Here is a 17,904-nt window from a genome sequence, read left to right on the forward strand (position 1 = left end):
CCCCCACATCAACATATTCCAATGCCCCTGAGACCTGGCCCACCCGGCTTCAAGAAAACGAAGTGCCAACTTTGTGGACCTAAACATTTTTTTAATGCTTTTTTGGGCCCTGGAGGTCCCTGTGGGACCCCCTGAGCAGGCCTATGGGGTCAGGGTGTTTCTAGCTTGCCCCTTATCTTTTTTAAAGTTTTGAGTCACAAGATGGCTGCTAACACTTTCTGGTTTGAAGTGTTGACAGCCAATCAGAGTCAAGCTCGTGATCTGGAGGGTTCGCGGATCCACCGTGGTCACCAGATATTGATATTTTTTTATTTTTTAATTTCTCAAAACCTACTGAAAGGATTTACACCATTTAAAGCAAAGAATGCACTCTGGACACAGAGCTACTTCAATGCCAAATCTTGTGCAATTCCCTTCAGCAGTTCGGGCTATAGCTGTGATAAAAACGTTTCCTATAGAAATTAACATAGAGAAAATGCGTTTTGGGCCCCATTTTTTTTGACAAATCAAGTCAAATATCTCTATTTCGGTTAAAACAAAACCATAAAAGACGCACAAACATTTTTTTTTTATAAATCAGGGACTAAAATTCCACTTCCGCGCCCATTTTTACATAGTTCATTATTCCTAATTGAAAAACCACCAGAGGCATTTGCAGTATTAAAATAATAAATACATTTTAAGATTTAAAAGAAAGCATAAGCCATTCGTTAAAATTGATACAATCAAATATCTTATATATAATGTACATTTTAAAACATACTTAATATAAATGGTATTACTTCCAACTTTCATAGCACAAGAAGAGAGAGCTAAATATGCAAATTGTAGATAATGCTGACACCAACTCTAAAACCCCCAAACCCAGATTCAACAGCTATGTTACATTGGGTAAGCTAAGATGTATCCCTATATTATTAGAGTCTGAGACCCTGTCTTCTTCGTATTAACGCAACAGAGAATAGGTATCTGCTTACATTAAAGACAATGGATTGAGTTGTTTCACTTCTAAGAACTCTTTCAGCCTCATTGAGATGTCTGATTCCCAGGAGGCGGTAAATAGGTCTTATCCACTTCTTCCTTGAATGTGTGTATGCAGAGCATAGAAATATTATATGTGCCTCATCCTCTCTTGTGCCCACGGTACAAAGTTCACATTTTACCTGTGCTTCCTTCCCTACATCTTCCTCGTTACGCACCCATTTCGCAGTATTAGCTTTAATTTGTAATATACCATAGCGAAATTTTAAATACAGTGATTTTGCTACAGTTGGTAAAATCTAATCCATAAATCCTTCAAATGTACTCACTATTTTCATATTGAGAAACTTGAGGGTTAGCACACGGAGCTTCGGGTTATGTAATATGGAGTTGGGAGAAAACTCCCAATACCTTTCTTTTAACAACTTTTTGCAACTCAGGGTCAGACACTCAAGCTTCGTGAACCAGAGCTCAATATGATTCAACCATACCAACCGCGTCGTGTTCTTTATTTTCATGATTTCTTTCAGAGCTTCTCTGTAGTCTACTAATTCATCTGTTGACCACAGACGTACCCAATATAACAGTGGTCCTAAGATTGCATGATCACCAGTGCGATGTATATTCAAATCCATTGTAAGAGGGAGTAGGGGCGTGCGACGTGGGATTGCTAGTATCTGCCTAAGAAAGATGTTTTCATGTGTTGTAAAGGCACATTTAGCCACGTGGCCCCATAATTGTGGAGAAGTGTGGCTCACTGGTTAGAAGCGGCAGACCCTGAAGCATAGGTCGGCCCGGGACCAGGGTTCAATTCCCGACGCGGCAGGGTCTTGGGTCAATGTCCGCGGACTCGATAATTCTCGCGTAGGTGCCTACGCTAACCATGGGTCCCACTCTGCAACTCTGGGCAATAGCTTGCTTAATCTCCACAACGGCCCCAGCAACACCGGGGATGCCTGGCTTCACCTTGGGGTGCCCTCTCACAGGGAAAGCCAGGACGGGTTCCCCAGCGGTATACAGCGCCAGGATGCCACGTAACGAGGTAACAGTGTGCTTTACAAGTATACATATATATATATATATATTATATATATATATTCAGCCCGATAAAGTGAGGACGATTGAGCTTTGTATTCATATAACTCTAGTACTGGGCTAACGGCTCTGGAGTAGCTATTCTTATGTGTTCTAGCTACTGGAACTAGATTTTGAATGAAGATCGTTTTACTTTTATCAATTTGGGGTTTCCAATTCATTTTGGTGTCTAAGGTAATACCCAAATAATTAAAACTGTGCACATATTCGATCATTATTAATAGTCAAGGTTCTTCGAAAATTTCTATGGGGATTAATCGCCATATACTTGGTTTTAGACGAGTTAATCTCCAGGCCCTTGTCATCACAGTAGTAACCAAAGGCTTCAAGTAGATTTTGCAATCCTCTAGGGGTCTGTGAAATTAAAATAGTATCATCTGCAAATAGCAGTGCGGGCACATGTTCGCCACCCAGCTTGGGAGAGTCATGCTCGCAGCCCAAACACATAAACAATCCTGCCTACAGCACAGGCACCCTTGGCACTTGTGCGCCAGAGCAAGGAGAGGAAAGCAATGCACCATGTTACAAACAAAATATTAAATATGGTGCACTCCTGCCCATTCCCTTTCTCGCAGTGCAGCAAGGTGTCTTGCTGCATTGTGTTGGGTGAATATTTGATACATCTGGGCCTAAGTGTAACAGATTAATTTTAGCCTTTTGTGGCATTGCGATCTGGTAGGTCAGTTCAGATACTGCAGTCACACTGGCCAATCCGGAGGGGTGATAAGAAACCATTGATGGAATAGTATAGTAGTCATAGAGGGCATAGTGAAGAAGAGTTAGTAGGTAAAGATAAGATTGTGAAAAGTCACTTCTGAAGAAGTATTCAAGGGTTAATATAAGAGCCAACGGTATGACCCTCTGGATCTTCACAAGCAGGGTCAGTTTTAGTGCCAGTGCTTAATTTGAGCTGGTGGTTTCCGATGCTCGGCACCAGCATTTACTTGGTTTCTGATGCCCGGCATTGGCACTTAAATTGTCATCACCACACTTATGACACTCTGCCACGTGGTGGTGCTGCTCATCTAATTTAGAGATGAGAAGAACAAAAGGTTGTTTATGAATACAATGTAGATTAAAAAATAGTCATACCTGCCTCCCCAGCCATTCCTTTAGCTTTGAGGACCTGGAATAATCTGAACTGTTGCACTGGCAGGCAAGAGAGATGGTTAGCAGTTGTTTTGGTACAGTTATTGGCAGCGATGACAGGGCAATGGGTTGTGCACGCTGCTGAGGCCCTCTCGTCAGGGCCCTGGCACATATTATTTTAAAAATAAAGCACTGTTCAGTGCTGATGGTGCCCGGTGTGATGATCCCCCTTGACCTTCTTTATGCATCCCTCACTACTATTCTCCCAAAAGTGCCTCACATCACTTGTTTTTCAAATTTAATTTCTTTATTACATTATTCATCCCGAATTAGGGTGTCAGTTCTCTTTATAAACACAAATATTATACAGAGACAATGATTCATGCAAGTATGTAAATCAATGTATAGGAAAAGTTACATAAGACATTGAGGGTTACAAGGGGCAGGAGTTACATATCGCCCATACTGGTGGGCTTTATATGTTAAGAGTGCTTAGTCTGGACAAACACAAAAATGGTCTTTAACCCCTTCACTGCGGCGGCTATTCCGCCGCAGTGCTAAGGGGCGGGGCGGCCGCGCGGCAGTCGCATGCTGGTGACGGACCCGCTCCGTCACCAGCCACGGGTGAGCTGTGCTAATGACGGAGCGGTTCCGTCACTGCCCCGCCCGCTCAATGGAACGCTCAGCGCAGGCGCGCCGAGCGGGCCGTGACAGAACCGCTCCGTCATCAGCACAGCGCGACGGCAGCTGATGACGGAGTGGTTCCGTCACCAGCAGGGGAGGGGTTAAAATGTCTTGCTATGGTTGGGGTTGTCTGTACTAATAAGAATATGTTACTACTCAAAGGAACAATTTTTAGCAACCTTAGAATAACAAAGTCTTGGGAACAATAACAATAAGGTTCTGAACCAAGGCCATGCAGATTGCTTGCAGGTTTTCGATGCTGGTTCATAGCTCGCTGTGGTATATTGGAAGGATTGTAATTTATGACTAGCTAGTAACAAAATTATCTCTGTGGTGAAAGTAACCCACTCCACTATACATAAAACACAAATTTGAGATCTGCTTCTTGTGGTGTGCTTTGCAGCAAGAACATTATCCCTTGGTGCTCAATTACAATGAGTCATAACTGTGACTAGAGAAAACATGGATCTGTCCAGCAAAGTTCATAAATCACCAGTGTTATTAACATTTTTATTATTGCCTGACAATGAGTTCTGCAGCAAGCGTCTTTAACCCCGTAAGATATTTTCAAATGCAGCGCCCCCATACCTTGGTGCCCCGTGCTATGGCACCCTTCGCACTGCCTTAAAGGCGGCACTGATCGCAAGCCTTAAGCTTAGTCAGTTCAGGAGGTTAATCCTGAAGCCCTGTGAGATTACTGTGGATACAGTTAAGCTTACAATATTAGTAAGACAGGTTTCAGTGATTAAGAGTAGTTTATGTCTAATGAACAACAAGATCTGGGTTCTGGTAACAATTTAAGGACATAGATGGAGGGACTTTGCAAAGAATTTGCAGGAACAGCCTGTGAACCACTTCTCATCTCTTTACAAGTAAACAAATTGAGAGATAAAACAAAACTCTCAAAGAAATGGTGTCAGGGTTAGAGGAACCTCTTTGGAGGAACTGGGTCACTCGATTACCCTATGTTTGTAATTGCTTGCGAGTAGAAACCTTGGGTGGAGAAAGGTCAGGCCTACCTGTGCTGTTTTACTTCATTCAGCCAATTGTTAATTGGTAAAGTGGGGCTAAGTAAGAAATGCAGATTCCCTTCAAAGTAAAACATGGCACACAAGGATAGGGAGAGGCCAATGAGTAACCTTTTAATTCAATTCATTGTGTAAATGGATATATTTACATATGTGCTAATTCCCAAAACAACGTAGGTTCTGCAGGTGTAAAGATAGTCTATCTCTGATATCATATTATTCTTTCATACGATTGACTACATGTAAGCTTCTCATGGTTTAACTTTTCTCCACAGCAATTTACAGTTCAGATTGACATGGATTCCTACCTCTAGTGTGGTCGTGATTAATCGTGGGCGTAGTTCGTGAAGTAGCGCTACACGTAGCTACGCGAAGTGCACTTCGCACTACGCGAGCTATGTGTAGCACTACGCAAAATGCGTAGTACCCTGTTCGCACTGTGCAAGATGCCGTTTTCAATGAAAGCACAGTGCGGACAAGCATCCAGCACTGTGCAATCATTGAAAACGGCATCTTGCACAGTGCGAGCTGTAGTTTTCTGCCGCTCGAGTAGATTTTTACTCGAGCGGTAGCTTTCTCAACGCTGACTGGTAGTTTCTTGTCGCGAGCAGTCGAGAGCATACGCGACCACTCGCAATGAGAAACCTAACCTCCCCGCATTGAGAATCTCGCCGGGAGTTTTATTTTCCACGCTCGCGATCAGCAACTTGATGTTGCTGATTGCGAACAAGGAAAAAGTCTCGCCGGGATGTCATTTTGCTTGCTTGCGGTCGCCAACTTGACGTTGAGGACCGCGAGCAAGCAAAAAATGACCGCTGCACTACGCTACGCTATGCTATGCTTGTTTGCACTGTGCTACACGCAATTCGCTTAGTGCGAAGTAGCGAAAACTTCGTGAACTACGCGAGCGTAGCGTAGTGCTTTGCCCAGGGTTAGTCATGATAGAGCAGTTTGTTGATCCTGCCATTCGTTGTTGGCCCCCTTTGATAAGGGCTAGTATTGTTGAAGAACTATAAATTAGTTATCTGTTTAGACCTTTTGCATGGTCTGCCTGTGGTTGAGACAATCATTACACTGTCAAACCCTTTATTATTGTTAAACCACACAACTGTTGCAAGACCGGCAGACCTCTATGCTTGTTCCACATGTGCGGCTGCCATCTATGATGTGTGGTTCTGTAATTCTCAAACCTGACTGCATTTTAGTTTTGCCCTCACGTAGGCCAGTAAAGTAGGCCCAAAACAAGTGGCTTTGCCTTCTGAGTTCGTGCATATATTAATTTGGGTTTCTCTGACTCTGAATGAACTGCAGAGAGAGAGTAACCCTTTTCACCTGAAACTGACCTTTTCCAAAACCTGTTTCACTAGCTGATCGTTGTCTGAGTTTTTCAATCACTGTTCAGGACCTCGTTAACCTTTAATTTCCTTGTGCATATCTTATCTTAAACAATATCTAAATGGTTTCTTTTCTTAAGACTTTCTTTCCTGAAACATGGGTTTTTGCCATGTGTCGTGACTGCCATCTGGTGTTACTTTTTATGTAGGCCTTAGAGTTAGTCTGTGAGCAAAGCAGTCTTACCTATTGTGAATCATACACATTAACCAAGGATTTCTTCGTGCACTGGAGTTAATTTCAGAAGCTGGCCTTTAACCTGGAATTGACCCTGCCAAGCCAATTTCCCTGCAAGATCGTTATTTGCTTTTCCAATCACCATTCAAGACATTTGTTAACTTTTAAGTTTCTGTAAGTCTCTGTTATCCTGCACATTATCTGAAACTACTTTTCTTGACTATTTCTTCATTTCATGGGTTACGCTTTCAATTAAGGGTTTGTGCGGGCCTTCCAGATTATTATTTAGAGATATGCCTAAATATTAACTTGTGGGTTGGGACACTGTAAAATGAGCTTTACTGTATGATGATGTGTGATGTCATGTATTTTCTATTGGTTGAATTTTGGTGCAGGGGCGTGCATTTTAAATGTACCTTTTTGTGTATAAATAGGGATGTCTCGCCTTAGTAAAATTGAGCAGTTTCTTGAGTTGTACACCGTGCTGTATTACTGGGATTTCTGCTACTAGCTGCAGCTAATAAATTTGATCTCTGATGCCACCTAGAAGTATTCCGTGTCTCTGTATACCAAGGCAAGGGAACCTGGAGGACTTTGGGCGTGTCCCTGACGCCGCTGGGTACTCGAAAACCCGGTTCTTCAGTTGGCGCGACCAACGTGGGCCGACTTCAGTGGTACCGGTCCAAGCCCGAAGATTGCGAGGAGCCACGTGAGGAAATTCTGGAGGAGGGCCCCCACTTCATCGACCCCTGCATGTCGACGTGGACCAAAGGACTTTTCTGCGAGGCTTCCCGCTTTCCAACGGCTGCGAAGGACTGCTGCCCTGACTGTCGCCTTGTCTTGGACCCTCCGATTGATGTTTGTAAAGCGAGACGATAGCCGCTCTTCTGGTGGTGTGACAGATATTTAGTTAAGTATAAGTGGGTCGCTCCCAAGACTTTGTCTGGTTCCTTGGTTTTGATTTGGTTGGTTTTTATTTGGTTGCTGCAGTACCCAAAGCCGAAGGGCTTGTATATTTACGAGAGTATCATTTTTTGATTCCCTTTGAAGTTTGAAACCAGACTAGTGAGCAAGATGCCTGGTCTTGGTAAATTTGGTAATTGGTTTGTTTGTGGTAGTAACAGGGATTCCCGATTGGAGGATTCATGTCCGATACCTCCGGTTGGAACTCCGACTTATGAACTGTACTCAAAACACGGAGTGGGCCCTATTACTTATAATGAAGTATGGGTCCACTACACTAAAAAGGATGGTGTTTTGCAATGGCCCCCACATGGTAGTTTTGAAACAGAGATTTTAGACAATCTAGAAGTTAAGCTATTTAAGAAGAAAGCCCGGCCGGCAATGTTTGACTCTTTCCGCCTTTGGCGTAAGGAAGCCAAACAGAGAGAAATTAAGCAAGCAAAGAGAGATAGGAAAGATAAAAATATGTCAGTACTACAAGCTGCTAGACAGTTTAAGGAAGATGGAGAAGAGTGTGCGAGTGAAGTCTTAGATAGACAGCGTTGCATGGCCATAGATAAATGTTATCCAGCCTTGCCGTCTTCTCCTCCGAAAGTGATGGAAGACCCTGAAAAAGATCCTTTGATCTCTCATTTACTGACATTGCCTTCTCCTTATGTGCAGGGTGCTACTGCGCCTCTATTACCCCCGGTTGTACCACCCTTTGTTGTTTAACCTCCTGCTGTTGTTCAGCCACCCGGTGCTCCACAGATGGTTTTGCCTTCTCCTGCGCAACCCATTCTAGGGTCGCCAGCCTTTGCCTCAAACTCCTTTTCCTTCTGCTTCTGCATCTTCGATTTCTACTGTTCTTGTCCCTACACCTTCTTTGCCTCAAAATACTTATTCTCCTGTTCTTATGTCTGCTTCTTCTCCTTCTGTTCGAAAACGAATGACAGAAACCGTTTCTAATTTGTTGTCACCATTGTTTGGGTCACTGAATATGACCCCTGTTTCGGAGCGTAAGCAGAGTCGTAGTCAGCTTCCTGGTTCTGAGGAACGGGCTGTGTTGGATTTGTTGGCTCGTAAATGGATTATAAATGCCTCAAGGTATAGTTTGCCAGCAGTTATGGATGTTTTCTTTCAGTGGGAACCGCCTAAGCAAAGGTATGTTTTTAATGTGATGTGTATGTTTTTGCGTCAGGAATGGGAAGATAATGATTTGGGTTTGAGCCCGCAGGAATTACTTGATGTTCAGTCGGATTTTGCTAAAGGGATGATAGTAGAATCTGATATTACAGATGCCGTAGAGACGATACTGGCTTTTAGATCTAGCCTTCCGCCTCAGACATTGTATGAACCTGATTCTTCTGTTAGAAGAAAAGCGAGACAGTATCCAATGAGAGAAGTTCCCCCAATTTGGAAGGAAGGGGACCCAAACGCTAATCCAGTTATTCTGCCGCATTTTCAGCGAATATGGGTACATGTCCCTTGGAAGAGAGCAGAGGTCTTGGCTCTTAAGCAGACCTTACCTGACCCCCGTAAGAATCCTGCTGGTTATTACAAGGAGTTGTCCCAGACAGTTGAAGCGTGTATTATGAATTTAGCTGACATCGATATGTTGATGGGTAATGTAGTCCCTCAACCCTTGTGGGCGAAGATTCGTCATGAGAATCATGCTGCTGAATTAGGTGATACCTGGGCGAATATTGTTGCTGCAGATGGTAGACAGGAGGGAGGTTCTAAACCTGAACCTCTAGTTTCAGAATTACCAGGTAGAATTATTAATCTGATGAAAACGATGATGCCCGCTTTACGAGTGAATTGGGATAAGTTAGCAGCATGTAAGCAGAAGAAAGACGAGAGTGTATCTGATTTCTTCACTAGGTTTGAAGAGACGTTTATTGATCATAGTGGTCAGGATATGAGTACGGAGGGTGGTCAAAGGTTGTTTGTTCCAAGTGGTCAGTCTGCCCAGTATTATGTTGAGGATTACTATGTCGAAGGTGAGAGTTCTGGTTATAATATTAACTAGGACAGCCAGGGACAAAGTGAGGGAGTAGTGTCAGTTCCAGTAGACCAGAGTGGACCTTATGTTGAAGTGGTTACATCAGGTGTGGTAGAACCTTTTCTTTTGGATACTGGTGCGATGAAGAGTTCTATTATGCACTCTAAACTTCCTGGCGCACCTTTGTCTGGCTTGACCAATGTTTCAGTAGGATTTTCAGGCGCCCCAGTTCGTAATCCGGTCTCTAGTCCTTTGTCCCTTTCAATTGGCCCTTGTGAATTGGAAGCTCCACTTATTTTAATGACTGGTTGTGGTGAGAATCTGTTGGGTTTGGACTTGCTGAAAAGATTGTATGCGACATTACATTGTTCTCCTTCAGGAGTACAACTTACCCTCGGTAAGAAAGTGATTTCTCCAATGTATTTGTCTAAGGATTGTTTGCCACTGGAATTGCGTTCGCTTCCTGATACACTTTGGGCTACAGGTCCAAATGATGTTGGTCTTTTGCAGATTCCACCTTATGTTGTCACACTTAAGTCAAATGCTAGGCTACCTCGTATTCCCCAATACAAGATCTCGAGTGATGGTGAGAGAGCTCTTTTAGCGATTGTTTATGATCTGGTTGAGAAGGGTGTAGTTGAGGAAACGAGAGGTAATGTTTGTAACAGTCCTGTTTTGCCTATCCTTAAACGTACTGATGCTTCTCAGCCACCTGTGTACCGGTTTGTGATCGGCCTTCGAGAGGTAAATAAGATAGTCGTGCCACAGTTTCCTGTGGTACCTGATATCACTGCTTTGTTGACTTTGATTCCTGCTTCGGCAGCTTGGTTTTCTGTCATCGATTTGAAGAATGCTTTCTTCAGTATTCCTATTGCTGAGGAGAGTAGAGAGGAGAATAGAGATATTTTTGGCTTCTCATTAGGAGGCCGAAACTTCCGGTTTAAGAGAGCTCCCCAAGGTTATTGTGAAAGTCCCTCCATCTATAGTCAGGCGTTGAAAACTCAGCTTGACGGTTTTGTGTTACCTGTTGGTTACCTGTTGGTGCTACTCTTATTCAGTACGTCGATGATTTGTTGATTACAGCTGATGATGAAAAGATTTGTAAAGAGGCCACTCTTTCTTTGTTGCGGTATTTGTCTGACCTTCATCATAAAGTGTCACCTTCAAAGTTGCAATATTGTCGCCAAGAAGTGACCTACTTAGGTCATCTCTTGTCGAAGGAGGGAAGGAGATTGACCCCAGAACGAATTCAAGCAATTGTGCAAATGAATGTACCATCCACACAGAGAGAAGTGCGTGCCTTTTTAGGTATTACATCGTATTGTAGACAGTGGATCCCCAATTTTTCACTGTTGGCGAAGCCTCTGTTAGCATTGACTCTGAAAGATACTCCGCATCCTCTTCCTTGGTCTGACGAATGTCAGAAAAGTTTTTCTGAACTACGCGATGCATTGTGTTCGGCTCCTGTGTTGGGTACTCCAGACTATAGTAAGCCTTTCACGTTGTACGTGCACGAGAGAGAAGGTTGTGCTTTGTCAGTGTTGGCACAACCATTTGGGGACAAGCAGCGTCCATGTGCGTATTTCTCCTCTACGTTAGACCCAGTTGCTAAGGTGTTGCCGAGTTGTTTGAGAGCTACAGCTGCAGCGGCTGTTTCTATCCGACAGTCTGCTGGTTTGGTATTAGGCAACACGTTGATTGTGATGGTCCCACATGCAGTGGATACCTTATTAAACAGGACTAAGACACAGCACCTTACTAGTGCACGTCTGTCAGGTTACGAGTTGACATTGTTGGCTAGTCATGTGCACATTAAAAGATGTAATGTGCTGAATCCAGCTACGTTGTTACCGATCTCTACAGAGACGGATCCTCAAGAACAGCATGATTGTTTTCTTCGTACAGAGGAAGAAACGAAAGCTAGAGTTGACCTCAGGGATACTCCCCTTGCGAATGTTGATGGTACCCTATGGGTAGATGGTTCGTGTTTTAAGCTTCCGAATGGTGAAACGACTGCAGCGTATGCTATTACAACTTTACATACAGTTGTTAAGACAGCACGCATACCACAGAATTCTGCGCAAGCAGCAGAATTGATTGCATTGACTAGAGCGTGCGTGTTGTCAGAAGGAAAGCGAGTGAATGTTTACACCGACAGCCAGTACGCGTTTGGAGTTGCCCATAGTTTGGGGCGTTTGTGGAGAGAGCGTGGATTCCTTACTTCGCACGACACCAAAATACAGCAGGGTCAGTTGGTGAATGAACTTTTGGAATCTCTCACTCTCCCAAAGCAGATTGCAATTATGAAGTGTAGTGCGCATAAGAAAGGTGTGGACGATGTTGGTCGAGGGAATGCGTTTGCGGATGAAGTTGCGAAGGAAACGGCGAAAGATATGATGAGCCGTATGTATGTTGCAGGCCCAGCTAATTGGGTTATGGCTGGTGGAATATGTGAAGACACAATAGAAAGTGTGAAAATTATTCAGGCTGAAGCGACTGAGAAAGAAGTGAGTGTTTGGAGAGAAACTACGGGTATGTTGGATTCGACAGGTTGTTGGGTTGAGTTGTCAGAACACCAGCGATGGCTGTTGCCAGATGCGTATGTGCTCCCAGTGGTTACAATGGCTCATGGAATGGCTCACATTAGTTCGAAGGGAATATGCAAGTTGATGGCTCCAGTTTGGCAGAATGCTGGAATTCCGAAATGTGCAGAGAACGTGGTGAAACGTTGTATGATTTGTTTGAAGTATAATCCTGGTAAGGGAACTCCAACTCCAGCTGGTCATTTTGCTCCTCCGACGTATCCGTTTGAGGTGATACAGCTAGATTATATACATATGGAGAGATGCAACAATTTGAAGTATGTCCTTGTGGTTGTTTGTGCCTTTTCCAGGTGGATAGAGGCCTACCCCCTAAAGGATAATACTGCCTTGTCTACAGCCAAGGTTTTGCTGAGAGAGTACTTCCCTAGGTATGGTTTGCCGAGAATTGTATGGTCGGACAATGGGAGTGAATTTGTGGGTCAAATCATGAAGAAAGTGTAAGCTGGATTGGGAATAAATCAGAAGTTCCATGCAGCAAATCACCCCCAGTCTGCTGGACTTGTTGAATGTTACAATGGTACCTTGAAGCTGAAATTAGCTAAGGTACAAGCAAGCACTGTTCTTACATGGCCGGATGCCTTGCCGTTGGCTCTTTTGTCAACAAGGACGACTGTGCATTCTCGAGTGGGACTTAGTCCATATGAAATCGTGTTTGGTCGTCCTGCGAATGTTTGGGGTGTGCCTCGTCCTAAAGAATACAGCAGTATTGAGTACCCTATGTTGGTGGATTACTTACATGACTTGACGGCTAAATTACGTGTTCTCCACCAACGGGTCTATGACAGTTTGCCGACAGCTGCTACAGATCCAGGACATTCAATCCAACCTGGTCAATACGTCCTCATCAAGAACTTTCAGCATACCAAAAATTTGTAACCGAGATGGACTGGTCCCTACTTAGTTCTTCTGGTCACTAGAACTGCTGTTAAAGTAGCTGGCAAGAAAAACTGGGTGCATGCCACCCATACGAAAAAAGTCCCTTTGCCTTTACCGTATGATCAGTGGGTGAGGGATGGTATAGCTGATACAGATTGCGAGCGAGTCCCCACATTCGTGCCTTTTAGTGATGCTCATTTGACATGGACACGGTCAGAACGCGAGGATGACAATGTGCTGCAAGAAGCTGTTCCTCCACATTTGAGATTGGACAATACCGAACCTGAACTTTTGTTTACGGACCAAACAGTGCCGACTAAATCACGTTACAACCTCCGATCTCGGAATAAATAAAGGGACTTTGAACATTTTTTTTTTCCCACACTGAGACCAAAAGGAGACAATTTCTTCAAGTATTTTGCATTTGACATTTGTTTTTCTTTTTCTCTTGCTTTTTCTGAAATTGTATTATGGTTTTCTGTTAAATTTTTGATTGGTTACCATTTGCCAGTTGCAGGGTCACGTAGGGGTACCAACGGTTCAGTTTGTGACCTGAGTAGTGGCAGTAGGTCTGCAGGACTTGCAGTGTCCCTATGACCTGCTAATAATCACAGCTGAAGTACTCTGTCAAGATTGCGTGAGAGACATTAGAAAATGGAGATTGTATTGAGGAATGACGATAAAAAGCAAGAGATGAAAAACCGATATTATAGAATGTTGTTCTCTAAGTGTGGTATAGCTTTATCTATTTTAATACTTTTATGTATTCTATTAGCTATTATATTCTGGTTTGTTTCTTCTACACAATTGACGTCAGCACCAACTTCTCAACCTACTCTTTCTTTTTCTACTGTTTCTCCACATGAGTTCCATACGTTACCTGAACATGAACAGACACGAAGATCAGAATTTGTGAACAATTAGTTTATAAGGGAATGCCATATTTGGTTTTGCCTTTTTCGCCTAACGGGTCAGTTTGGGCACTCCAATCAATGTTTATCTATGAGAATGAAGCCTCTCCTATACGTTCCGTCAAAGACAATGCAAGTAATAATGCCTTGATACAGGGAATAGTTGATATGATTAGAGATATCGATGCGTATAACGCTATCTCTAGAGATGAGGTACGAGCATATGTCGGTTGGAATAAGACGACATATAGTGCTAGCTTGACGGAGAAAGAAAGGCAGCGAAGGTCTCCTCCTATTTGGATTGTACCCCACCGAGGTCATCTTTGTCTGCAAGGTAATGGTCAGAATCCGAGGGCTCAGCTTGGTAAGAGTGTGTGTGTACACACATACATTTATACGTCCCAGAAATCTCCTCCGTTCGTGCCAGCTAAAGGCACTTATTTTGGTTGTCACGATAGAGCATACACATGGTTGCCATCTGATTTTTCTGGCACATGTTATGTGGCATTTTTGCTTCCCCCTACATACACTGCTGTTTTCGATTACCATAAGACAAGATATGGTAGAGGTGTAATCGATGTGAAAGATACTGTCGCACAAGAAGCTGGAGACTTCTTTAAGGGTTTCCTACCCTTTTGGGGTCCTATGGCTAATAGTAGGAATATTCGTCAGCTTACTAGAGTGGTTGAGGCCACTATAAATGAGACTGCAGGTGCCCTTAGCAATATTACAGCTGAGCTTCAAGCGGATCCCCTTATGACATTACAGAACTGTTTTGTTTTAGATATTATACTTGCAGATAGAGGTGGGGTATGCAAATTGATTAGATCTAGTTGCTGCGTTTTCATACCAGATAATGCCCCGACAGTGTACCAAGCCATCTCTAGACTACATAAGATCTCTGAGTCTATTCATGTGGACGAAGGAGACTGGTCGTTGATGGGATGGTTATGGGAGTCGTTGTCCAAATGGGGATGGAAGATTCTGACGTTCCTTGGTATGGCGTTAACTATCCTTTTCTCATGTTGTTTATGCATCCAGTGTGGTCCCGCCATTTGTAGTCTTTGTGCTATGATCTGTGTGAGAAGGCCAGCCCCGAGAGAAGTGAAGGATAATAAGATGATGTTATAGCAACACCTTGATGACCTGATGAGAATAGATATAGACCTAGATTCAGATTGACATGAGTTTAGGTTATTGCCTACGTAATGGCAAAAGGAGGGCCTGTGGTTCTGTAATTCTCAAACCTGACTGCATTTTAGTTTTGCCCTCACGTAGGCCAGTAAAGTAGGCCCAAAACAAGTGGCTTTGCCTTCTGAGTTCGTGCATATATTAATTTGGGTTTCTCTGACTCTGAATGAACTGCAGAGAGAGAGTAACCCTTTTCACCTGAAACTGACCTTTTGCAAAACCTGTTTCACTAGCTGATCGTTGTCTGAGTTTTTCAATCACTGTTCAGGACCTCGTTAACCTTTAATTTCCTTGCGCATGTCTTATCTTAAACAATATCTAAATGGTTTCTTTTCTTAAGACTTTCTTTCCTGAAACATGGGTTTTTGCCATGTGTCGTGGCTGCCATCTGGTGTTACTTTTTATGTAAGCCTTAGAAGTTAGTCTGTGAGCAAAGCAGTCTGACCTATTGTGAATCATACACATTAACCAAGGATTTCTTCGTGCACTGGAGTTAATTTCAGAAGCTGGCCTTTAACCTGGAATTGACCCTGCCAAGCCAATTTCCCTGCAAGATCGTTATTTGCTTTTCCAATCACCATTCAAGACATTTGTTAACTTTTAAGTTTCTGTACGTCTCTGTTATCCTGCACATTATCTGAAACTACTTTTCTTGACTATTTCTTCATTTCATGGGTTACGTTTTCAATTAAGGGTTTGTGCGGGCCTTCCAGATTATTATTTAGATATGCCTAAATATTAACTTGTGGGTTGGGACACTGTAAAATGAGCTTTACTGTATGATGCTGTGTGATGTCATGTATTTTCTATTGGTTACATTTTGGTGCAGGGGCGTGCATTTTAAATGTACCTTTTTGTTTATAAATAGGGATGTCTCGCCTTAGTACAATTTTGCAGTTTCTTGAGTTGTACACCGTGCTGTATTACAGGGATTTCTGCTACTAGCTGCAGCTAATAAATTTGATCTCTGACGCCACCTAGAAGTATTCCGTGTCTCTGTATACCAAGGCAAGGGAACCTAGAGGACTTTGGGCGTGTCCCTGACGCCGCTGGGTACTTGAAAACCCGGTTCTTCAGATGGTACAGTTCGGGTTATCTTGTAAGAACTCTTACTGCCTTGAACACACCTGCTTTATTATACAATATCCACTGTTGACCTAATTTTCTGCATTCTTAGCTCTTCAGGTCATCAGAACTTGTCTTTCACTCTCCCGGACACCATCACTGAGTGGAAAGCCATGGGCTTCTGCACTTCGAAGACCGGATTTGGGCTCTCGCCTACAGTATCGATAACAGCCTTCAAGCCCTTCTTCATTGAGCTGACTCTGCCCTACTCTGTTGTGCGAGGAGAGAGGTTTGGTCTTAAGGCCACTGTGTTCAACCACTTGGATGGCTGCATCAATGTAAGTTGTGGTGGGGTGATGGACTGAGGGGTTAAAGGTGAGCTGCATGCTTCAGGCTGATTAGAAGGAGGTAAAGCATGCATGGCTGGTTGCTAGATTTAGGTGAGGGGGAGAGGAGATAGATGGGAGTAGGGATAAAGTCTGCATACTGGGCCTGCTGAAGTTAAGCTAAGTAATGACACAACACTTACAAACTAACTCCAACCATGTAACATCTAACCTTTCTTCACTTCACTTGACATTCAATTGCCCATTTCTACACCCAACAGACTATTCACTAGCTCAACCACAGAATAATTCTACCCATTCATTTAGACAGGTAACGACCAGCCAAACACAACAGCATAGCATCTATCATAAGCATTTACCCGTTTACCCATTTGTCCATTTACTGCTTCACTGCATCAGTCAGAAGCCTACTTTCCCTGTTTCACTCATTCACTAAGCCAACCACCCATTTTTTCAGCCAAGCGTCCACTGAACACACACACCAGCAAACTATTACTCAGTATCACAACTATTTACCTACTCACTCTTTCACCTAGCTACTCTCTACCCCACTGTTAAACTTCTATACCCAGCAAACCTTTCAGAATCTCATCCACTTACTTGCTGTTTTGGTCATCCCTTAGTGCAGCCACTAACCACACTCATGAACACAACCACTCAATGTCTCTTAATGTGCAAGTGGAAAACCTAGGCAATGAAAAACTCACCTGATAACTATGATCATTTTTCATCCAATCCCGTATCCACTGAGTCAATAACTCAACCACTGTCTTATACAAGGATCAGTTGACTTACCTTGTCACTCTTTCCCCAGTAAAATCACCAACTAATACAACCAAAAGCCTACTCTAAGAAAAATGTATTCACTCCCTCACCCAACAGTCCATTCAGCAATCAACCCATACACTTACACTTTAAACCATCGAATGAGCAGTGCACACTGTGGGCTTTCAGACTAAACCACAGATTCATGTACACACCTAAACACCCGTCAATCCCTGCTTTTCCGGTAAAGTAGCATTCACGCTCATGGACATATACTCTATCATCATTCATCTGTTTGTTTGATTTTGAGGTCACACATGAATTGATGTGTGTACATCTCTCTAGTAATATTATTTGCTGTTATTGAACCATACCTCAATTTTGGGTCCTCTCCCTTCTGGAATCCCTAGTGTCTACTCAGACATACTTGCTGTTGGTTGCAGTAGAACATGGAGGCTCAAATGCGATCAAGCAGAAATATTGAATAACCTTTTCTAACACTACACGAAGTCTACAAGGCTTCCACCACACACAACCTGACTCTGTGGTGTGTGTGGCTATTTTCCAATTAGGCCAGTTAATGCATGTACAGAATTAACTGTTTCTGTTTACTCTTATTGGTATGGCTGTCCAGCTTATTTTTTGGGTTGATCTGATGAAAACCAGGAAAGTACTGCTGAAGGCTTTTCTATTAATGACCGCCATATGTTCATGGCCCACAGCAAACATCCCAACTTGCCTGGTTCTCTGAAA

General features: G+C 43.2%; 1 protein-coding gene across 1 annotated transcript in view; it reads left to right on the plus strand.

Annotated features, from left to right (window-relative positions):
- The window catches only part of LOC144768928 (alpha-2-macroglobulin-like protein 1), a 451,046-nt gene that overhangs the window by 292,080 nt on the left and 141,062 nt on the right, over positions 1 to 17,904 (plus strand). The window contains exon 19 of the mRNA XM_078652935.1: positions 16,152 to 16,377. Coding sequence (XP_078509061.1) covers positions 16,152 to 16,377 — 226 coding nt within the window. The remainder of the gene's footprint in view (positions 1 to 16,151; positions 16,378 to 17,904) is intronic.

The sequence above is a fragment of the Lissotriton helveticus genome, chromosome 7, assembly GCF_964261635.1.
Source record: "Lissotriton helveticus chromosome 7, aLisHel1.1, whole genome shotgun sequence".
Classification (NCBI taxonomy): Eukaryota; Metazoa; Chordata; class Amphibia; order Caudata; family Salamandridae; genus Lissotriton; species Lissotriton helveticus.